At 30.8% G+C, this 25,661-nt stretch overlaps 1 protein-coding gene across 3 annotated transcripts in view; it reads right to left on the reverse strand.

The window, feature by feature from the left end:
* LOC118187095 (focadhesin) overlaps positions 1 to 25,661 on the reverse strand; it is a 112,528-nt gene that overhangs the window by 39,379 nt on the left and 47,488 nt on the right. For all 3 annotated transcript variants that reach the window (XR_004757887.2, XM_035357289.2, XM_035357288.2), the window contains exons 17-24: positions 21,598 to 21,907; positions 16,534 to 16,575; positions 15,229 to 15,454; positions 11,807 to 12,049; positions 11,583 to 11,647; positions 8,458 to 8,602; positions 6,045 to 6,164; positions 282 to 404 (exon numbers count right to left, since the gene is read on the reverse strand). Coding sequence is in view for 2 of the 3 variants with exons in the window: in XM_035357289.2 (XP_035213180.2) it covers positions 282 to 404; positions 6,045 to 6,164; positions 8,458 to 8,602; positions 11,583 to 11,647; positions 11,807 to 12,049; positions 15,229 to 15,454; positions 16,534 to 16,575; positions 21,598 to 21,907 (1,274 nt within the window). In the remaining variant the exon portion in view is untranslated. The remainder of the gene's footprint in view (positions 1 to 281; positions 405 to 6,044; positions 6,165 to 8,457; positions 8,603 to 11,582; positions 11,648 to 11,806; positions 12,050 to 15,228; positions 15,455 to 16,533; positions 16,576 to 21,597; positions 21,908 to 25,661) is intronic.

Consider the following 25,661-nt stretch of genomic DNA (forward strand, 5'->3'; position numbering starts at 1 on the left):
AAATATAAAAAAAAAAAAAAAAAAAAAAAAAAAAAAAAAACCTAACATTTTGAATATTAAACACGCTACATATCATTCTAAAAAGTTTAAATACCCTCTGTATTTGATACCCTGGCTAACAGTTTTAGCATTCTTCCCTAAAAAACATGATGGAACATTTCACAAGGGATATTTTTGGTGTTCTAAAAACTTCTTGATTATTCAGCCTGGCTTCTCTCTGTATTCAGCACCCTGGGCTATTTTGGATAAATTATGCAAAAGAGAATAGAGTAAAAAAATACCTCATTTGTCAAGGTATTTAACCAGTCCTTTTGAACCTTTTTCTTCATTTCAGCTCCTTTTCCATGTCCAAATCTTTCTAATGCCTCGATTAAAATTCCACATGATACAGATATACCAGAACACTGTAATTCAATTTTAAAGTTAAAATTCCATTAGTGTGATAGATAAACAATAGATGACAACATCATGGCTATGAACACCTAAAAATATTAACTATTTGAAATGTACAACAAATCATATTTATTTTAAAAAGGATGCTTATAATTTTTTTAAATTCAGAAATGTGAATTAATACTTAAAAATTTTAAACATTAAAAAAATGATACAATTCCAAAAAAAAAAAAAAAAATATATATAATCCATTTTAGTGTAAAATTAATAAAATACTAAATCCTGTAGTAGTAGTCGGAGAACTGCCGACAGCAATTTTTAATTCATGGTCATTAGATATTCTGCTCTCTATATTCTGTTGCTGTTATTTATCCACCTCACTTAAATTAAGTCAAGTCCATTAAGTCAAGTAAAGTCATTATGATCAAGAACAGTGGAATGCCTGTCAGTACGCAAGTCTTTGGGCATTTTATCTCATACCTCTCTTTCCTTGTTACCGACTTCTAGAGTAGATTTTTGGCATGATGGATTTTAAGCAACCCAAAGATGGAAAGGCACTGCATATTTACAAACATGCAAACCTAGCTGGGCCCAATAATGTGGCAAACAGCATTGCTAACCACCACACTGACCACAACAGCTTTGCTGTTTCATTTAAGGTTAGAGCAATTTTTATCATTTTAATGCCCCGTGTTCTATTTAGAAATCACAAAATAATATCCTTGTATTGCTGCTGATGGATTCATTACTCTTTTCTTTATCTTGAAGAGACATTCACTCAGAAGTGCTATTAGTCCCCAAATAGCTTTTGTAGTTTGTATGCAGTTTTAAATATATTAAGAGGTTGCATTTTGTGTCAAAACACTTTTCAAATTGTTGGCACCAAATATTATAGCTCTGTATTATATTTAATTAGATTTAAAGAAATTAAACAATGATGAATCTGCAAGAATGTATGTATGTTTCTTGCACTGTGAAAAACAAGGGTAACTAGAGCAATCAAAGTTTGAATAACGTAGTCCTCCACCTGAACATGGGCACTTGGGAGCCAGAATTTTTAATTTCAAATTTGTTTTATTATCTATTTCATATTTTGTAAAACTTTAATGAATTTTTGATTAACACACTCAAGGATTTCAAAGCGAGCAATGGGAACACTGTATGGAATAAAACATTTTCATCTCCAACACATGAGATTGTTTATAGAAAATTCTAAAAATGGGCTGTTTTTAAACATTTTTAGTCCAAATACCCTTGATATAGCTCTCAAAATGTGTATGTGCATGTAAATGAAAAAAAAAATATTATAAAATCTTAAACTTTCAGATTTCAGATTAGATGTATTTTTTTTTCATTGTTTTCATGCGTGCAAAACTTGAGCATTTTCCCCACCAGCTGTAGAGTAACCGGTCATAACTAAGACCTCAAATGATGCATAGTTTAATTAATGTACTCCCTGAAATTGCTTTCTCTCTAAATCCTCCGAGAAACATAGCATATACAACTTATCCTTATTAAAAAAACTCTATTTTTACAGCTATCATATTACTGTTTTTTAAAATCTCTGAAGATTCATTTTAGTTGAAGATTTATCATTAGTTATGACAGTCACATTTGGCTTATATGCAGATGCTTACCTGGTTCATCACTTATTGGTGATGAACTAAGCCATATAGATACACAAATTTGGACATACTGGAATGATATCAAAGCTTTTTCCTTAAGAAGATTAGAAAATTATGCACCAAATATTGAATTCCCCATGCACAATATATTGTATTTTCTTCTAAAGATACAGATGACATTAGTGTAATGCAGAATTTTAATTATTAAAACTAAGTTTAGCAACTAATTTTTCAGAATACTTAGTGAGTGTTGCGATGTCACAATGAACGGCTCTGAATTCACAAAAATTATTATAAATTAAACAAATAAATAAATGCATCAAAAGTAAAGGAACTCATTTGCTGCTTTGTTCAAAACAGATGATGTATGTAAATTCAGAGCTAATTAATTGAACTAATTAATATTTCTGATTTCCGACTCAATTATCTATACAATTATACATTTATTAATTTAGTCGTATCTGTTAATGACATAATAATGTCAAAATTAGGCAAAAGAAACACACAGGGAAAGATTTTAGTAATAATAATCTAATCATAATTTTAATGATTAAAACCTAGGCTAATTTTTTGGTTTTCCTGGTGAGCAAGTAACTTCACATTGGCTATATTTCCTTTCCCTGGCCAAAGCCCACATTTTAAAATAAAAGGCGTTTTTCTGTCACACTTCATCAAGGCTAATTTTGGTGAGCTAAAAACTGGTATTATCAAGACATAAAAAACAAAAATTTTGCTGCAAAATGGTGTCACCAAACAACTATTATTGCAATCCCTTTTTGAAATCATTAATAATCATACTTACCACAGAGATAAAATCAAGTTGTTAATATTTAAGTTGTGTTAACATGCCCATAATTATGAGTTTCAGTTTATTTCACAGTTAATTTTAAAATATAAAATTTAAAATGCCAAAAATTTCTTACCTCTAGTATCGTAAGAGGACATCAAAGATAATGAAATATTAATATATTTATTCACATTTTAGTCATGCCAAACTTATGTTTAAAATCATACTTTCTTCTTCCATTCTATCAAAATTATTATAAATAAAGCTACTAATACTTTCTAGGAATGACTGTACTTAAAATATCATTAAATAAGATGGAATTTGATTTAACATTCTAGTTTCAAACATACCTGAGTATTAGTTAACCCCCCCCCCAAATACCATTCATGACTTGGCTTTCCTGTGCTTCATTGTGGTAATGCTAGAATTGTGCAAAATTCTTTTAGAAAGATGAAATTTTTAGCTTTCATTATGTTGTTTTTACAAACAGCTTTATTAATATTAAAAGGATCAATCCAAATATACTATAAAACAGCTAAAGTATCACACAAGAACAATGATATATAATAAAAAAAGAACAAACATTCAAATTAAGAACCCGAACAAATGACCATGGGGACAAAAGTAAAAAGTTAAAAATTTAACCAACAAGGAAAGGAACATAACACATGTAGTCTTTACACGGAGTTCATGAAATTTCTGGCATTCCAGTATAGTCTACTTATCTCACCACATTTGAGATTCTTTAACTCTTTATCAACTGCTAAGAAATGTTACAATAAAAGCTTTGAATCGGTTTTAAAGAAATCACTTGACTATTTATTTAGCTTAGTTTATATGGGAGCACAGAAAAGCCATGGAAAAAAAAGAACTGTTTGATTCATTTCCCAGATATTACCCACCAGAAGTGTGTAGGGGGGAAACTGTTTAATTCATCTACTGATTAAGACACAATAACACACCGAACAAATACTAATTCAGAAATCAAACAACAAAAATCAGCGTTATATTTACAAAATTTTCACAGGACTAGTTTCGATGGTTTTACCGAACCACCATTTTGCAGTTTTGCAGCTGAGGATGGTGGTTCAGTAAAACCATCGAAACTAGTCCTGTGAAAATTTTGTAAATATAACACTGATTTTTGTTGTTTGACTTCTGAATTATCATCTACTGATGTCGAAAATATATTTCATCACCAAAATGCACCAATAAATTGCTGCTAAGTATACTATGGGGTGCCAGGTAATCTCCAATACCATTTGAAATACTGATATCATTTCATATAATTCAGTAATACATTCATTTCAGCCACTAATTACTGTTTTCAAATACTTGTTACTTATCTTTAGTTTTATTTAAGATTCCATTTTTAACCTTCTGAAAGACTTTACCCAGTCATAAGATTTGTTGTCCTTTGCATATATTATCTTATTTTTAGTCCAAAGGGGCTTTGTCCCTGAGGGACTCTTGTTTTCGTTCTGCGATTTTGTGTCGAAACACTATAAATGGCTGTACCATTTTTCAAACTGTTGCCACCAAATATTATTGCCTTGCATTACATTTGAAGAAATTAAATAATGAAGAATCTGCATAAATGTATGTATGTTTCTCGCACTGTGATAAAATATCAGTACCTAGAGCCATCAAATTTCGAATGATGTAATCCTATTGCAAATATGGGCATCTGAAAGCCCAAATTTGAAATTTGTTTTATTATTGATTTCATATTTTTAAAACTTTAACGAATTTTTGATTAATGAATTCAAGTATTTCAAAGTGAGAAATGGCAACATTGTACAGAAAAAACATTTTGATCTCCAGGGTGTAAGACTGCATATCGGAAATTCTAAAGATATGCTCAATTTAAAATTATTTTGTGATATTGCTCTTGAACTGAATTTTATGGTTTAAGGGCGAAGAACATGATATTTAATAAATAAAGGTAATGCACAGAATGTTATAAAAATGCCCCTTTGGACGTAATTTAAAATCTGAAACTTTTCCGATTTCCTTTTTTAAAAAAAATATTTTGTTGCCTTATTTTTATTCATGATGTGAAAACATTTTAATGAGCTACAGTTTCTGAAAATAAACTGGGAAAGGGGGGACAGAAAGAAAATCTGAAAGGATTTGGATTTAAATGTCACACCAGAGGATTTGTTAAGATTTTTTATGCTCTCGCAGAGCATCATAGATTATTAACCTATTTTTGGTCTCACTCCTGTTAACACAACATTTTGTTCTTTTTAGCTTCATTATTAAGCATCACTTTATTCTCACTTATGTCACATAAACTTAAAAATAATATACGTAAAAATAGTCTATCTTTAAAATTCACTGGTGTTAAGGGTTGGCATAAAACTTTTTATATTTGCTATAATATTTCTTTGAAAACTAGAAATCGAATGGCCAGCTGCCTAAAAGTGTTATCATAAAAGGGAAAGAGTATATGATTATTTTAGTGAGTCTAGCCAGGGTCATTTCATAAAAATATTTAACATTTCTAATTAGACATGCCATGATTTAAATGTATTTTCATTTAAATCAATCAAATTTAAAAGCAGAAAACATATTTTAAAGAATCAATTAATAGGTTTGCTACTCAGTAACAGAAAGGTTAAATTTGAAAGTAAATACCTTAAGCTTTACTGAAAGGCAACACACTGGTGCATGGAGATGATAAGCATTATAATTTAGACAGTGGCAACACATTGCTTCCAAATAGCCAAATTAGTGATTAAACTTGAAAGATAAATATCTTGCATTTTGCCAAATAGCAACAATCTGACGCCGGAGATAAAAATATTTTATTTTGAACAGTATTACCATTTCTCGCTTTCAAATCGCCGGGTTTGTTGAATAAAAATTAAATTAATTTGTATAAAATATGAAATAAATTAAAAACAAAGTCAAAATTCAGGCTTCGAGATGCCATGTTCGGGTGGAGGATGATTTATATTAAAAAACAGTTGCAAAAATTTGGATAACCTATGTAACAAGCAGATCTAAAGAATTTAGTGTTTAGAAGAAAACAAAATGTTGCTATTAACATTTAGGAAATATATATACTGTTGCTTAATTAATAATCAAGAAATATAAATTTTTATCAATAAAAAAAATATATGGGGCTATATTTTTTCACTTATGCCGATAGAAGAGAGAGGATTACAAGAAAATTTTATTTTGAATTAAAATTGCATATCAGAGAACAGAAAAAATATTGATTTCAAACATACTTGAGGTGAATCGAATCGTTGATCATTGAACCAAGATGCTAAATGTTCAACATCTTCTATTGGTAAACAGCTCCCTTCTGAAGCACTCACCATCATTGCAGACACACAAATACTTAAAATCTAAAAAAAAAAAAAAAAAAAAAAATGTTTATGTATAACACACAAAGAAAATGCAAAATAAACAGGTTAATTATTACACAGATCAAATTTTTACTTCAACTGAAATGCAAGATTTAATACATGTGTTATAAAAATAACATTCACTAGCATGCAATATTTCAGAATGGACAGTTTTTTTTTTTTTTTGCTTTGTATTAACTCCGAAAGAAATGACATGGTAGACATGAAAATCCGAATACAAACATACTTTATACTTAAAGGACGCAGAAAGATTAATACAAAAATAAATATGATGCATGTACTATGGAGTCAAGTAACTGGCCAGCACCTGTGCATTTCCATAGGTATATTAAGTATCCCTGGACCTTGACAACTGTTAAGCTTCCATTCCAGTTTGGAGAGAGAATGATCATGAGTTTTGGCCTAGAGTCTCCCATTTCTGTTCCTCTACCACCATCCTCTTGAGAGTACCTTCAACTCAATGCAGATTTTGAATGGCCCCTTGCCACATAGACACTATATGCTTACATTACATGCTTCCCTGCATTTTCCAGGGTTTGAGTCTTAGTCCATCTGTAGTATGGCAAACAGCATCACTAAACATTATACCAACTAGGTGGTATGGTATTGACACAAGAACAGATAAAAGCTAGGCCAGCACCTTTGTACTACCACAGGTGATTGAGGTACTGCTGAACCTAGCAAACTGTTAAGCTTCTGGCCAAATTTTGAAGGACGGCTTGGGGGATGCCCAAGGATCTGCCACCACTCTTTCCCTACCACTTAGCTCTCAAGAGAACTTTTGGCACACAAACACCATACACTTACAAACATCCATGCCTTCACCAAGTCGAATCCAGGCCCGTCGATACGATAGCCAGCGCCACTAACCACCATACCAGCTGAGTGGCTGATATTAATACAAATGATGAAGAATAAAACAGATTCGCTTGATAAGGGCTATGATCTCCTTTAATTGGCTGCATGACACTGTTTCTCTATATTTCATACCAGATGAATGAACAAGCCTTAAGAGGTGAGAGTACCTATTCTTTGATAAGTAACTGTTTTAGTTTTTTGGTGGAGAATGTAGTTTTGAAAAACAGCATATTTTCTGTATAATAAAAATCAAGGAAGCGTGGATTCACTGTGTGGAAGGAGCATCAATTCACTTATGTGGTACCCTCAATCTCTATCAGATTCTCCGTAGAATTTAATAATCTAAATATGAATCTCAGGCTACACTAATCATGTCCACTCCTCCTCAAGCTTACCAATCCTTCTTCCATGCATAGGTGAACCAGATAGTTTCTTTTAGCCACATCACACATACAATTCACTTGAACTTCCAGTGAACACCTTTAATAACCTTTTTCACCTTCTCTTTGCTTACTCTCATGCACAGCATTTGTCTTCTGCAGGATTTTTACGATTTCGCATATGATATGTGAAGCTTCGCTTTTATATTTATCCTGTACAGGCCCTTTTCTCCAGTTTCATGAGTATCTGCTTAAGTTTTGCAACTAGCATGGCAAATTAAATACATATTGCAGTTTTATGCTTTTTGAAGTCACATCATTTTCTTATATGAAATTATACATACATTGAATATGCATTAAAAGAACTAACTTATAAGTTGTATTTACAATTTAATCTCTTCTAAAGCACGTAAATTAAAGAAATATACCACATTACACACACTCTTTATGCAGAATGAAGTAGCAACTAAGCTTGGTGAGAAAAACATTTTTCATAAATTATATAATTTATGACATTTATTTCCTGAAATTTAACAATATTTTCAAATAAAATAATGCATTTTCATAAGCGTATTTTGCATATCTAATATATTTTTAACCCCTGGTACTAATGAACATGTATAACGATCTGATGAACATACAGTTAAATGTGAAGGCTTTTGAAAATAACAGCTCTTATTTTTAATAGTAGACCAAGTATTAAGTTAAACAAAAATACACACACGTTTCTAACTAAAAAGGGAAAAAAAGTAAATTTTTTATTTAGTAGAAATTTGCTATTGCTGTTTTTTTCATAATTTAAACACCAGTAATTAAAAAAGCTGTTAAATAGTGCATTTCAGTGACAACTTTATTGCATTTACTGTCTATAATTTAATATATTATGGGTCATCTTTAAAACTTAATAAGATAGAATTCTACAAGCAAATTGATGGAAACTATAAGTTACACAATGTTTTCTTGAAATATATTCTCTTAATCAAGGCTGTTTGCAAGAGATCTACTTTCATAAGTTTAAGCATAAATACCAGTACCTCAAAATTCATTGAAGAAGGATCTTCCTCCATGAGCTTTTCATAAAATACATTGCAAGTAGTTGAAACAAAAGCTTTAAATTCTTCATGCATAGCCTGGGCAACAGATGCCACAGAAATTGTCAGAGCAATGAGGTAATTTGAACTGAAAAAATAAATAAATAAATAAATAAATAAAAACCAAAATGCCAAAAATCAACACCATATTTCAAATTATTGAAATACATACAGATTCTAGTAAATATTTTAAAGCAATGCTGAGAACAATTTTGACTTCCTTCTGTTTGATATTTAATTTTACGATGTTCTTTTTCAAAGATAAGTAATTATTATATGCTTTTGTAACACAAAGAAGATTCATGTCTTTAACAATGGAACAACTTTGTAATTCACAAGCTATATATTTTTGCCAGACTATGCAGAAAGAAAGAAAATATGAAAAAAAGATTAAAAAATAATTTAATAAATTTCTCCAATAAGAAATTATTTCATAATCATATATACGGCATAAAAATTATATTCTTGGAATGATTCCAGCCAAATGCTTTGGGAAACTAAATGCAGTATTCATACATCTTGTATAAATTATGAAACTTAAACTTACATTAACAATAAATGTTCTTCAAGGCACTGGCATCAACAATCTGCATTATTTTGTAAATGCCCATCTATCACCATACTTCATTAAAATAACTTTTGAAAAGGTTTTCGCAGATATGCTCAATTTAATATACACTCTGTAACAAAAAAATTGACGCTCAAAGGAGTTGTCCGATGGAGACAAAAATTGGCCGATAGGAAGATTATGTACAGAATATAAAATGATTAAAATTTCAGAACTACTAAATGATTTATTTCAGAGTTACATAGCTACAAAGTAATGAGCTCAGTAAGGTGTTGACCCACCTCTAGCCTGGATGCAAGCTGCCACACAGCGTGGCACAGACTGATAAAGCTTCCGGATGATCTCTTGTGGTATTTCTACCCAAATTTGCTCCGTCTGGCTAGGTCATCAACATTCCTTGGCAGATAAAATCTGGCTGGCCAAGGAAGTCTTTGACAAGCTGTAAGAGAATTCATAGCAACACGTGCCGTATGTGGTCTGGCATTATCTTGCTAAAAAATAAGGCCAGGGTACTGCAAAAAGAACAGTAGCAAAATGTTGCCGATGTACCATTGTGCTGTAAGTGTGCCTCTAATGACGACCAAAGGGGTGCAGCTATCAAGGGAAATTGCACCTCAGACCATAACTCCTGGTTGAGGTCCTGTGTAGCATGCGATAATGAAAGTAGGATCGGCACGCTGGTCTGGGTGTCTCCAGGCACGGCTTTGATGATCGTCATGACACAGTTGGAAGCTGGATTCGTCGCTAAAGACTCTACATCCCCAGTCAGCATCCAACCTGATCGAGCCAAGTACCACTGTAATTGGGCTCGACAGTAAGCAGGCATGAATGGCAGGTGGCATAACAGTCAGTATGAGCGTAGATTTCGCTCTATCAGCCGTCTGTGAATGGTCATGGTAGACACGTGTGCGGGTTGCAAGTCTGATGGTTGATAGAGATGAATCAGGAACTGTGACAGCTGATCTAACAATCACTCTGTCCTTCTGATCTGTTGTGGCCCTAGGTCGACCACTACCATCATGACGCTGATATCTGCCCTTGTCTACCCTTATTGCCATCTTCTAATCGCCGTATCGCTTCAATTCATATGATGAGCGATTCTCCGATTTGCCCAATCTGCCTCTTTCAATTTCTGTCAGTTGCTTGTAATCTGAGCTTGAATCCTGTGGCAAGGAATTATTTTCAGTCGTTGAAAGGTATCCTAAATCACAATGCAATTTTAACAACAGTTCAAGAACAGCTCCTTATATACATCTGCTGGATGCTCTGGAGATCGCACTATTAATTCATTGGTCACCAAATTTTAATCATTTGCATATTTGGTCAAAACATTTATGCACACGAGATTTCAAAGCAATTGGATGATTCCTTCTTGGTGTATCGATTTTTTTTTTTTTTTTTTTTTGTTATAGAGTGTATTTAAGCATATTTTGCAAGATTTGTGTTTATAAAAAGTTAAAAAAAATTAATACTATTTGCAATGCTTCTTTCTTGCTATAAATTAGAGCGTAATTACATTCACATAAATGCATAAGCAAAGAAAACACAATTATATGTATCTTATTCCAAGAAATTTTAACATGTAAAAAAAAGTCATTTACATAAAAATTCATTTTAAATGTAAATTTTAGATTTTTTATATAATCTGCATTTCATAAAATCATTATTATGTAGATACCTCCCAGTCTGTGATTTGTATTTAGCATCATCAGGTTTTTACAAAAGACCTACATTATCTGCTTTTGTTAATGGAGAGGAATCAAAAAAATACTTTTCCCTTTCATGAAAAAGGGGAAAATGGGAATAACAATTAGTATCTGTTTTGCTTAAATACAGCAGCGAAGATTATATTAATTGTGAAAACGCAAATAGACTTAGAACAATTTTGCAGGAAGTTTTCAAAGAACCATATGATGAAAAAACAGAATAGTTTGAAGCCATTAAGCATATCAAAGTTTTTCAAGTCTCCCACATCAACCACAGATGTAACCATCTTTACTTCAACACTAAAGCAGGTCGATGCAGAAATTTTAAATGTTGACACCTGACATATTCAATCCATAAGATGTTTATAAATAATGTTATGCTCCCAATATGCATCTCCCACCACACAATATTGAGCAATTCAGTCTGACATAAATCATCACAGCTGCTACTTCTCATCCTTCCATATATACTCACTTCCAAGATCTGGAAGGTTAAATTACAATATATATATGTTATTTCTGTCATTCTTACTTTTGTTGTACGTCAGTGTTATTTTAGCATTTAGATATTGTATTATTTCATATACTAATTTTAGAGACTGGACTATTTTTTTTTTTATTTAAATTAAATGCCCAATGCTTCTGCAGTTTGTTAATAAAAGTTTAATTTAAATTTTGTGCTTTTGTATAGTGAAACCTGCACATTAAAACATTTTCATAAGCATTATGAAAAAGCTACAGCATTATGAAGCAAATCAAACATATTTATAATGTATTCTGCAATCAAAACTTACAGAGGACTTTCTTCTGAATTTGAATCTCGTACAATCTGATTAAGAGTTTTTGACAGCAAATCAGTCTGAAATGACAAAAATATGTACACTGTTTTTTAATAAAATGATAGTGTACACAGAGTAAATAGAAATTCATCTCTCATCAAGATGAAAAACAATTCTTTTGTTTGTGTTAAGACACAAAATCATACATTTTTTAAATAAAGGAAAGAAACAAAACAAACCTGTTTTTCTGTATTATCCACCAAACCAATTTCACACATTGATCGAATAAATAAACCTAATCCAATAGCAGAATAGCAGCCTAGTACTGGAGAATTATGTGAAAGATTTTCCAACAAATGATCCAGTATACGTCGTATATCATTAACATAATTGTTTATCAACACTGGCATTAAATGGAAAAGTGAGGCACAGGAACAACCTTTCACTAAATAGCTAGCACTAGAATTTGGTCGAGATAAATGCTGAAAGAGAGGAAGTACATATAGATTCAATTTAAACTGTCAAATTTTCATGCAGCATTTTAAATGCAATATATGAAGCATGAGAAATTATGATAAGATATAAATACTAGTACAATATTTTCAAAACTGTACTTCACAGAATTAGACAGGAGATCTACACAATTTTATTTACACCTTTAAACTTGATCAGCGATATTTCTTATAGAACATGATTTAACTTAGATATTTACAGAAACTGTTTAATCTGATATACATGTGAATAGTTTTTGACATTTTGTTTCATTTTGGAAAAGCTAAGCTGTACAATTAATAAAGATATTAATTAAATTACTAAATTAATTACACCTAGAATTTTTATGAGAAATTGCTAAATTTAATAGGAAAATACAAACATAAAATGGCTATTTTTTATGACATTAACATTAAATTTGTAAGATTTATTATAAGTTTTTAACAGTTATTTTTAATTAAGGCTACTTTCCTGTACTTCATAATTTCAGCATACAATTTCCTACCGGAACATGCTTTTAGAATCGTGTTTAATGCAAATGAGTAAGAGCAGTATTTAAGTCGAAGTTCCACTGACTTTGTTAGAGAGTCCTGAGTTTCTGACTAGCGCGCATTCGCCTTTTGGCTACATCTTTATAGTTAAGCATTAGTTAAGTTTGATTTCTTATTACTTTGAGTTCAAGCCCAAGTAGAGGCTTTGCTGTACGTTTTGAGAAAGGAGCTGACTGTACATTCTTATTTTTGATAATAAAGGGTTATTAACTCTTATTGAGTTTTACATCTCTGTTCTCAAACTCAATCAGTTATCTGCTTATCTGTTCATGAGGTTGCTGAACATTTAGCTGTTGTATAAAAGAGCGGAACCCCACAAATTAAAAATTATTTTTGCAATAATTTTATACGTCTGTGAAAAATTAAAATAACTGAAATGAATTTCTATTTGTACACAAGGCAAAATGAAAATTATAAAAGATTTTCTGTATGTGAATATGCATGGCAAAATATAATTAAAATAGAGAAAACAAGGGAAATAAGGACCAAAAGCACTTTAAATATTAAAATGAAATTTAAATATAACTTGATCTCATTTATTTATATTTTAATTATTTCTTGGATGACTCATTTCCAAGGTATCATTTGAATCACACTATGTGGTGCAAGAAATTTCAAATCACATGACAAATTCATTTTAAAATAACATTTCAAAGTCATTCCATGAAACAACAGACTAAGGATAAGTTGATGGACATGAAAAGATATTCTTATAAATGTTTGGAATAACATACATACAAATTTCTAACAAGTCAGTGCAACTTGCAAGCAGATTTTCCTAGAACAAGTAGAGGGTTCTATAGATTTCAAGAAGAGAGGGGGGAAATAAATGTGGCCCTCAGTATTATACCTATCATTAACAATAGAATACGAGTGAATACATTTATAGTTACGCTGCCATTATCATTTTTACTGCATGCAAAATGAAACGGCTAACATTCTCTGGAAAAATATTTCCAAATAAAATAGTTTCTGTTAAGTATTTAACTCATAATTTTTAAGATATGCAACATACTAGGAAACTTTACTTTTTTAAGATAGTTTTTAATTTTAACTATACTTTTTAAGATATGCAATTTACTAATGATTTATTTAAATCATTAGTATTATAGAAATGACTGAAATTTTAGTATTACAGAAATGACTGAAAAATAAAAAAAACAAATTCAGAATTTGAATTGTAAATACACATTCTTTTGTTTTAAGTTTTCCCTGAAGTATACAATAAATAGCAGTATAAAAATATGCTTTATAGCCAATAATAATAATTCATGCAACCAGACAAAGTGGTGGAAAATGATGAAACTGGTCAAGAACATGGGAGGGGATAATATTAATGGAAGAACCAGTAATATTTACTGCAGCAAGAATAGTACAGAACTATTACTGATTAACATGCTGCACAGCCCCCCTCAGCTGTTTATGCAGGCAGAAATGCAGTCTAGCATGGATGCATACAAATAAATATCTAATTCTGCCCTGAGGTAAGTCTTGCCAGATTTAATGCAGACAAGTCACGCATATTTTAAGATTTCTGGAGCTGGCAGCCAGAAAGGAAATGTTCCAAATGTGTTCGATGGGGAAAGAGGCTGGCATTCTGAATGGCCATGAAATAGTTGCCATGTTGTGGAAAAAGTCCATAATCACATACATTGTATGCAGATGGGGATTATCATATTGGAAAATGGCTTCTAGCAGGACTCACAGTATGCATATTACAACAGGCTGCAGGATGTCATTAATGTAACACAGGCTGCTTAGGGTGCTGTGTACAATGATTACAGCTGATAGAGTATCATACATAATAACACTAAGAATGACAGAAGTAAGCTGCTCCACAATGACATGGAGTGTGCAGCATTGGCTAGGCTGTCTCCACACAAGGATGTGTCTGGGCCAAGCAATAAATTGGATTGATTACTAAAAATAATAGAATTTCAGTTTCCTACATTCCATGAGGTATACGTGACACAGAAAATGTCAGTAATGCATTGCATTAATGAAGAAATGCTATAAAAATCGGGACAAAACCAGTCACTGTTTGGCCTTTTGTACATGCAACCTGGCCTCATTCCAGTGTGGCATTCATGTGATCTGTGTATTCAGACACTGTTCATGTCAAAATACTTGCATACTCAGGTTTGAGGAACTTCCATGTCATGTGTTGCTGCATTCCATTGTGTTTTCATGGTGCATGATTTTTTTAAACAAGATGTACAAAACATAATAATAAATCAACTATTATTATTGCATCAAAATGAGACATATAATATGCAGACAATATTTAGAAAAACAAATGCAAAATATGGCAAACAAATGCAACAATAAATACAAAAACGGAAAAATCTGAGCATTTTACTTCTGTATCTTTCTTGTTTGCTATATTTGGTCTTAATTTTGGGACATCACGTTAACACATTTCTATACTTAAGTGTTGTAACATATATTGTGTAAATGTAAACTTTAAAGCAGATCAAAACTGACATAAAAGAACATAAATATAGTAATTCACAGTACATACATGTAATATGTTTTTGTATATATATGTGCACAGATAAAAACATATACATACATAAATATATGTAAAAGGAATATTATAATTGTATATAACTACTAACCGTTAACAGCCAGCTATGCACATTTCCATTTGGTTGAAAGTCAGGTAATATAGCACAAAGAACTGTTTCTGTATATTCAATTAAGAAATCTTGATGCTTAATGTAATTCTGACTTTCATCACAGAAAACTTTACTGCTATCGTCGAGGCTTGTATAAAATTTATTTGTGGCATATATCAAACCAGTGAGAGCAAACATTGAATTGGCATGAGATGCTGGTCCTTTCCTACACAAAGTAATATTGAAAAATATTATTAAGAGAAAAAATTTTAAAATTAAATTCTAAATGTAACTTGAAGAATTAGATTACCATATCATTACAAAGCATTTGAGGTAAACAGTGTAAGGAAAGGGGTATCTTCATGAATGAATTGGTTTAGAACTTCATGCAGCAGCTGGGCTATACGGGAACGAAATAAGTAAATCTTCACTGAGTTTACATATTTGGCCATAAATGGGCTTCACATAATCATTAAATTTTCAAGGATGTTTGGTATAGAAACTACATAACGCTGAAATAAACAACATAATTTCATTCCATAAGACAATATGAGATTAAACTTGTAGTTGCTTGCAAAGTTCTTTTTTTATAATAATTTAAATGGCAAAAAACAAAAAACAATAATAAATTTTTTGGGGGTATTATAACATCTTTATTATTCTTTGTAGCGATCGATAACTCCTTGTTGATTTCAGTCATGACAACACTTCAAGCTAAGCAAAAGGTTTGGTTTGATTTATTAGATTACAGCAAAGCACTCGAGGAATATCTGCCTTAAGGGACGGATGCCTTCGCGGAGGACTTTTTAAGGGAAACTGGCTCGTATACACGATACACATGGGGAAAACCACGAAAACACCCATGCAGCCAGCCCGTTTGCAGGATTCAAATCTCAGACTGAACTACCTGTGTTCAGCGACGTTACCACTCGGCTGCTTGTGGACCCTAAGCAAAAAGTGAAGTGAAAGTAGTAGTTATTATCTAGAAGTAGTTGTAGTTGTTATGACCAATAATAATTGTTGCTTACAAACTCTTGAACTACTGAATACAGAAAAATGCAATGGACATAATATAGAAACTGACAGAAATAGAAAATTTACAAAGTTGTACTTAATTGTAACAGTAAAGTGCGTGCAATATTTTACTGCTTTCTGTAAAATGTTGAAAAGCGATCAGGGAGATGGGGAAGTTCCAGAAAAAATACAGCTATAAACACACATTTATCTTATAGTTAACATAAGGCATTACATGCAAGTACGTATAAATCAAATATATTTAAAAATAAACAAAAAATATATACTAACTTTGCACTTGTCTTTATTAAACAAATCAGACGATCCCGCACCCTATAAAAATATTTTATGAAGAATAATATACAATCAAATTATGTTAGTTATTATGTAAAAATGTAATGTAATGTATGTTATTATGTAAAATTTGATTAATTTAATCAAGCAAATGTATGACTTTAACATCCACAGATATTTTTCCTCAAATTCACATATTTAAAAATACTTTGTGTTCCATTTTGTCCCAACATGTTTTTAAACACATATATATCGCATTAATTTTTTTGGAGGGGGATTGCCTTTAAGAAATCATATATTCATGAAATATATTATAAATTACAATTTATGATTCTGAAACAATTTGAGGAAAAAAAACTGAGTAGCTGAAAATAATAAAATTTCCTATTACAATTTATTTTATAACCACTATACTAATATTACATAGAAATTTGGATCATGAACACCTTTCATCAAGAACAAATTTTCTGAACAAAAAATATCTTCCGGGCAAATACAGGGTTCAAAGCCACATTTTAGTTAAAAAAATAAGCACCTATAAGCACATTTTAAGAAAAAAAATAAGCACCTGTCTAATTACATCATACACAACTGCATAACCTTAAAAATTAGAATTGTAATTTAAAATATGAGAAATGAAGTACTTATTAAGAGAGAATAAGCATTACCTCAACCATGGAAAATAATTACTTTTTTTTTAATTTTAAATAATAGTTCAATTTACAGAACTAGTTTACAATGAGAGAAAAAAAAAACTATGAAGAACTAAACTATATTGCAAGATTTAATGATGAAATTTCAGTTCAAAATAGAGAAAATAAATAATAATAAGGCATATTTATTGTATTCGTTTGGAACCTAATAATAAATACGATTTATTTTTCCACTCATATTGATATTTAAATAATTTAAATCTAAATTCTGAACATTTTCTAAATTTTCATTGTATATCAGTTTTCTCTTAACAGAAATTGCAAGCAAAATAATTTAATTAAAAAAGAGGAACATTTCTGAAATCAGAAGCCAGAAATTTGTTTCATGCAGCCATCTTTAAAAGTAAAAGCTTAACTAACCCGCATGCTTGGAATTGGCGAATATTCGGACAGTTGAGCGTAACTTGAAGGAGCCGAGGGGGGGTGTAGCCGCTCTTTAGATTTTTCTGCTAATAAATGCTTTTGACATTTTAATATGTGCATCATATAAAAATAAATTAACGGAACTAAAAAATATTCTGTTTAGCAAGCATAGTAAAACTCTTTCAGTTAGTAAGTAAGTGTTCATAAACAAATCTCGGACTGAACATCAAAATTAATTATCTCTGCAAAATATCGCAAGCGTTATTGCGCAATACGTGCTCCGTAATTCTTACCTACGTGATATTACGCAATCGGAATCAACAACTGCTGGTATTGGGAGAATAAAGAACTAAATAACGGGGGTGTTTTTAATTCTAATTTTCAACAGACGGCGTTAAATTTCTGGAATAGAATCATTCTTCACTTGGGTTGGTAGACCACAGAACTTTTAGTCCTATTCAATCCAGATTGGAAAGTAACCAAAAAAAAAAAAAAAGTCCGTTGCTTGTTTTGCAGCGAACTGTAACAGTTTCAATATTCAAGATTTTGCGGAGAAAGCGGAGACCTCCCAACCTTCGTACTGTATAATATATTGGCCAAAAAAATGAAATTATTTTGACTATTCGATTACTTTCCCTTTATTTAAGCCATTCTGAATATTATTCCTTAGAAAGCTAATCTGTGTTAAAACACAACCATTTTTGGAAGTTTACTATACTTCAGTTACTGCAACTATGTTATTATAAATATTCATACATATGCTTATAATATAAGCATAATGATCATAATAAACATGAATATGAACTGACCAAACAGAACGAGAATGCAAATTTTTAAGATCTTGATAGAAATTCAAACGTGTGTAGTATTTGGGTGGGAGGAAAAGAATGCCGAATGTAGCGGAATTTTCTACTGCTTTCGCAATTCTTTGACCAATAGAACGACGGGCACCTGTCTGTATTCTTCGTGCACACCAAAGGTTATGTTAATGCAGAGAAAGGGGGAAAAGCTATTTCCGGGAGTATGACTCACCATCTGACATTCCATATTAAGAAGAAAAGTTGTTTATTTAGTTTCGGCTTTGGGACGGAGAAAAATAGCGCGTTCATTAAAAAAAAAAAAGTACTAAAAGCAAAAAATAAGCACTAAAAACAAAAAAACAAACAATCAAAAAAAAAAAAAAAAAAAAAAAAAAAAGGACTTTAAAGAAAAAGTAAGCACCTATAAGGGCCTTTATATTTTATTTTCAAATATAAGGACTTACAAGCACTTATAAGGACTGCTACGAACCCTGAAATAACGTAATAATGAACACTGAAGTCAGCAACAAATTACTTTCAGATGTATTTTGAGGCAACTTTAACACAGTATTAGCAGACTTCTGGAAATATATTTTGATCTGAGTTAGAATAAAATGCCAAATAATGATTACTGAAGGTTAAGGCACCAAGAATCAGTGTAATATTCATAAATTTGGAGGACTAGTTTCAAAGATTTAAATATAGAACATTCTTTTTCAGCTGCAGAAGTACAAATGATGAAAGAGAAGCTGTGCTCAGGTGATAACAATGAAAGGAAGGAAATCAAGCTATTGGCATTACCTACTGATTTAAAAAAAAAAAAAAAAAAAAAAAAAAACTATATAATTTCTTTAAATGCTGAGGGTAAAGATGGGTTGGAATTGGGATCCTTAACTAGAACTGAAAGATTTTTTTTTGGAAAGTGAAATGCTTCTAGAAAAATCTAATTCACCAATGTAAAATGTTTTTTGATTAATTTTGGCTGCAGAAAAATGGAAAATGTGATCTTTAGACCAACAGTGTTGGGCAACAGCAGATTTACTTGTTTCTTTTTTCCTAACATATGGCTTATGTTCCTTAGCATGAAATTTTAATGTTCTCTTAGTTTGCTCAAAGTTAATCAATCAAACCATATTGGTAATATCCAGAATCAGGTCTTTAAGTATGAAACTGGCAAACTTTACTGATAGGAAAGAAAATGCCCAAGAGTTGAATTTCTGTAAAATACATGGAATTTTATAGGTAATCAATGGAAAGAGAAGAATGACAACAGAATTCTTCATATCCTAAAATTAAAGTGCTTTCTAACATGTTGAAATGAGAACGTTTTAATCATTTGGTCAATAATATGTGAAAAGACTCTGTTAGGGGACAGAGCTATTGAATAGAAGCAGTTGCTATAGCTGAGGATTTTCTATTATTTGTAATACTGTGGTCTCTAGGGAAAATCATGGGCTTTGAGTAGAACAATAAAGATATGAGCTTACAAGAGAACCACAGATATGAACTCAGCAGGGCTGAAACAACTTCAAAAACAGCAACAAAAGTGAATGGAAAGGAAATGCCTTCAAAAGAAAAGGATGAAAAAGAAGACAATCCTAGTTCTTTAAATCACAAAATCTGTGAAATATTCATGGAGCAATATCACCCTGATAATGCAGTAGCAGGAAAGAATACAAGCATTTTTAGTAACAATGCCATGTCTCTCTTTAGAAACATTTTAAGACATTGATGACAAGAAATGTACATTGGAAAGAATACCAGTGAAGCATCAGGTTTGGCACTAAGTGACACAGAGAGATAATGCAGAAAACAACCTGATGCTTTTGTAGGATGGAGCTGCACCACACATAATAACATCCCTTGACTTTATCTTCCTCATTCCTTTCTACTTGTGCTACCAATTCTCCTTCATACAGATATAGTAAAATAAAGCTTTTATATATTTACTACTGTATTTCACTTTTTTTTTTTTTTTTTGTCTCAAATTTAAGGATTTCAGTTAATTTTGTATTATAAACTTGTGCACTGTTGTTAAGCATTACTCCTTTTTACATTAATTTCTATAGGGGTAATAGTTTCGATTTTCAAACATTTCAGATGAAAAACTGCATTCATAATTAAAATTTCACTGTAGATGAACAAACTGCACTGGCTTTCAAGGTATCTTAATAAAATATACACAATTCAGCATGTTCAGATTTCGAATTTGATCACGAAACTCATCAAATAATGCAGTATAAAATAAAATATTTCATTTTAATTACTGTTTTTCAATATTATAACTCTGAAATTCTCTGCAGTCTCTTTCTCTCTTTTCTTAATAATACTGTATGAATGCATAGTGAATGCTGATAACTGAAAGTGAGATATAGAAACAAACTTAACTAAAATAATTAACAGCCTTAGATATAGCAACAACTTCTGATATAATTTTCCACTCAGAAACTTCAGGTAAATTATTATTAAATTTTCATAAAGACAGGAATTACTATGAGAATGAAAATAAAATATGATTAAATTCCAAATTGAATGGCAGTAGCAATACAGGTTGGAAAAAATCCACTGCAATAATTTAGAATGCAATAGAAAAACAGAAATTTAAAAGCTACATATATTACATACAAAGTAAGCTACATTCTACTGAATTTTCTATTACATGGTATATTACATGGTTCCATTACATGGTACCACTACGCGTTTTTGTGAAATCTGGGTAAACTAAACATTGCAGTAGAATTTCAATAATCTATACACTTTGGGACCGAGTGTTCTGTAGATTCGTGAATTTTACGAAATGCTATTTTTTATAGTTTTTTTTTTAACTTTCATCCTTTCTAATTTTTACATTAAAAATGATGCACAATTACTACAAAAAGAAATGTATAATGTTCAGAGAAATATATATAATTGTATAATGTTTCAGAGAAAAAATTATACAACGAATAAAGAAAAAATATTTCTTTAATCCATGCATATTATAGCATACTTTTGTTTTACATATTAGAAAAAATTTCTATCCAAAAATGAATGCAGATTATGGGCATTCACGGATTACTGGAATTCTATCATATTACAGTTTTATAATTGAAGGAAATGTAGAACACTGATCTGTAAAAATTTTACTCTAGGCCATAATCATTTTTACTCTAACTTCATTAAAATTGAAGATCACAATATCTTACCAAAGCCAAGCTAATTTGCATTGATTTTTCAGTTCATCTGGTGATAAATTAAGGTGTCCGTGACTGTTTTGCAATTCTAGTTCTGCTTTACGAGCTTCTTCGCAAGCAAAAAATGCTCTCTCCATGTATCCACCCCAGGCGGCTGGAAGCAGAATGCATCGCTGCCATTCACTTGCTTCAATATTGACTTCATCGAGTAAAACGACTAAAACTTGCTCATAAAAACGATACTGAGCAGCTAGTGACCTTTTAATAGGCTGCCCATCTTTTCCCATTTCTACAGGAGGTTCATAGCACAAAAGAAGACCAACTGAAAGGGAGGAAAAAACTTATTAGCTTTAGAGAGAGAGGAAAAAAAAAAAAACTTTTAGCACTAGAATTACCTACAACCAGCACATCCTTACTTAAAGCTTAAAGCCACACAAATGGCTGAGTGGTTAAGATCACTGAATATTCATAATTTAACCTGGGTTCAGACCTGTGTCAAATGGGCTGGCCGCATGAGTGTTTTCCCCCAAGAAAATACGAGCCAATTTTCCTTAAAAGACCTCCACAAAGGTATCTGTTCCTTTAGTAGAGAGCCTTTTATGTGTCAAAATGACAATATTCGAATAACTTAACCTAATCTAACTAACAGAAAATACACATTTTAATGGATTCATAACTTATAGATGCTGTTATAAATAATTCCCACACTGTTTGGTTAGAGGGCAATGTCTATACTCCAACAGATGGTAGCAGGCAAGACGTTATATGTATACAAAGTAAAAGGCAGAAAAGAATGTAGAAGTCTAATATATTGTTTAACTAATGTCATATTTTTGTTGCTAATTAATTTTGTTGAGCTATTTGGAGGAACATTCTTGCACCATAACTTACACTGAATCATCTGATACAATATTCGTGCATTCAAACCACAAACTGGAATACTGGAAGTAATTGGATACATAATTCTGAGAAATTTAATTACTTTACCAATTTCTGTATTCTACACAATAAAGGTAAGGTCTCTTTGAACTTGCAAATTCTGAGTTAATATGGATAAGCTCTCGAAAATTGTTGAAAAGAGAAGTAACATTTGTACTTGTGTTACTAAAGTTGTTAAAAAAATTCAAAACTTGATAAAGTTGCCAATGACTTAAATTCTTTATCAGAGTTATTGGAACTTTTAGAAATGAAAGAACAGATCTTGAAAAGCTATGATGTAGAGGTAGAAGCTGTTGAAGGAATGTACAGTCCATTTGTTTATTACCCAAATGCAGATTACTAGAGATAAGCAAATATTAAAATAGAATGAAGCAGAAGCATAAATTAGTCACAGCAGAATGATTAATATTGACTAATAATGACTCTTTATAGCAGAATGCATAAATTAGTCATTTACAGAGAAAGTTTCTTTTAGGTCAAGTCTACTTTTAGTTGAAGAGGTGAGGGAAGTAATGTAGGATAAGCAGCTTAATCAATTCCATTTTCAATGGTGATTCTACAGAAACACTCACAGACAATATGAAAAAATTGAATTGAGATTTTCACAAGAATAAAATGACAAAATATTGTCTGTGAAAATTAAACTAGGAAATGTTCAGTAGACTCCTTCAGTTCTTAATACATGTAGTATTTTTGAAATTGTTATGGCTTTAAAATTAATTAATTCTCTGGGGATTCTAGCAAATTTATGCAATTTGTAAATTGTCTTGATAATACAATCGGTTTAAATAATTCTGTTACAAACACTGAAAAATTTCACTATTTAAAATTCCTTCTTCCTGGCTCTGCATATAATGTTGTCACCGACTTCAAATCAAATGACAAAAACTATAATTTATGTCTTAAACTCTTAAAGCAAAGACATGGTAAAGCTTATTCTATTATAAATTCTTACAAGACAAAATTATAAAACTTAGAGCCTATGAAAAGTTTTTCTTATGTTAAGGGTTTATGTTAAATTATATGATGAAATAGAAGTTAGTTGAATTCAATATTATTGAAGCTGTTACACAGGATATGATTTTAGATTTTCACAGGAAAAACAAAATAATTTCTTTGACGTTGTACAATAGAGATCAAATTTTTTCACAGTTGTATGTATCAGAGACAGTCATAATGGAATATATATCTAATTTGTACTGAAAAATCACAGATGTATCTGTTTGCAATATGTTTCTTTTCACACAATTTAATGTATGTAGTGCAAAATTCAGCGGATGCTTTTTTGAATATGATTTTAATTCAAAGTGTTATTTACTTATATTCAGATACGCAGTGACAAGAGCTATCCACTTAGAATTAGTTCTTAATATAAGTGCTCATTCATTTTTGTTAGGATTCCAATGGTTTGTTTCTCATTGAGGTTGATATTCTACCATGTATTTTGATAATGCCAAAGCATTCAAAAAAGCCAGTTGTGAATTGAGAAAATGATGGAATCAGATACATAATAATCAAGTTAAAATATGTTTACTTCAAAAGGTATAGTTTAAAATTTTATTGCCGAAAAAAGTCCATGGTGGGGAGATTTCTGAGAGATACATATACGAATGGTTAAAACTTGCTTAAAATTGTTGTATGATCATCTCTTTCACTGAAAGAACTGAAAACTGTTTTCTAAGAGATTGAAGCCCTGGTTAATTCTAGGCCTATCATGTATCTGTACAATGAACCCTTAGAACCCTCTCCCTCACTTTACCTTTTTTTCTCCTCGGTAAAATGTTAGCGTCTTTACCTGTAACAAAACAAAAAAAAATGAAGATTTGAATGTTAATAGAAATTCTTTGGTAGAGAAATATAAATATCAGGAAATTCTTTTGAATCAATCAAAAGCTGGAAAGGAGTATTTATTTAATATCAGATCAGCCTTTATTTCTCCACAAGCAGGTCAAATAGTTTCATTTAATGTAAATTATATTGTTTTGATTAATGATAAATCAGAATATGTGGATGATGGGAAAAATTTTAGACTCTTTCCCAGGAGAAGACAGAAAAATTCATTCTGTTCTTATTAAAATGTCTAAAGAAAATATAACACACTCAACAACTTGCTTAGAATTTGGAAATTAACCCTTAATTATGTAAGTTTAAACTTGAAAAACTATCAATTTTCTATCTATGCATTAATGATATTTTTGTTATGTATTTTTAAGCTTGATATTTAAATAACTTTATTTAGAATATTAAAAAAATAATTTGTGTTGTGTTTATATATCAAATAATTGAGCACAATTGTGATGTTTAGTATTTGACGTAATTTTAAATGGTTCTTGAATGTAAACCTTGTTGAAAATCAATAGTAAGTGAACTCATTCGAGTTCAGGTGGGGAGAGTTACATAATCCTTGTTCCATTCAGCTAGAGGAAGCTAGTCTGTGTTCTGACAGTCAGCAGGCAAAATGCTAAATGTGGAAGGCCAATTAGGAAATTCTATCCACTTTGTAACACATATCATGTTCTGTTTCTTTCAATCAAACTTTAATGAATCATCTGCAATTTTTTGGCAAAACTTCTTTACAAAGCAACTTGTGAAATTAAAGTAATTACAGCATATTTCTCTTTGATCTATTTTTTGTCAAAAACTTGATAATCAAATCTTAGTATAAATAAAAATATGCCATCTAATCTTTTATTGTCTGACAGTATAAACTGCCAGTAATATAATTTGATAATAGCAACTTCTAGAGTAAAAAATTATAATCATTCAATCAATTTCTGGTGTAATTCTTTTTCTATGTTTAGCCCTCATCTAAAGAACAAAGCAGTCAGCAACCCATAAAAATTTAAAAGTTATGCTTCTTATGTCCCTTGCTCAAAATCAGAATAACTGACTACATGATTTTACTGCATTTCTTTTATTATATATTTTGCTATATAATGAAAGAGAAGATATGAAATGCCCCCTAACTGCCTCAACATACATCACATATTTATTTTATTAAATACTTACACAAAAATACATATATATGTAAATACACAAATGTTGTTGTTGACTAATGCTCACTTGTCCAAGATACACTTAAATTGGGAATTTTCCAAACACTGCAAAATTTTTACTTAACAAAAGACCTGTAATTG

Source organism: Stegodyphus dumicola, chromosome 6 (assembly GCF_044657685.1).
Source record: "Stegodyphus dumicola isolate Sdum_Otavi_A_Nest chromosome 6, ASM4465768v1".
In the NCBI taxonomy this organism is placed as follows: Eukaryota; Metazoa; Arthropoda; class Arachnida; order Araneae; family Eresidae; genus Stegodyphus; species Stegodyphus dumicola.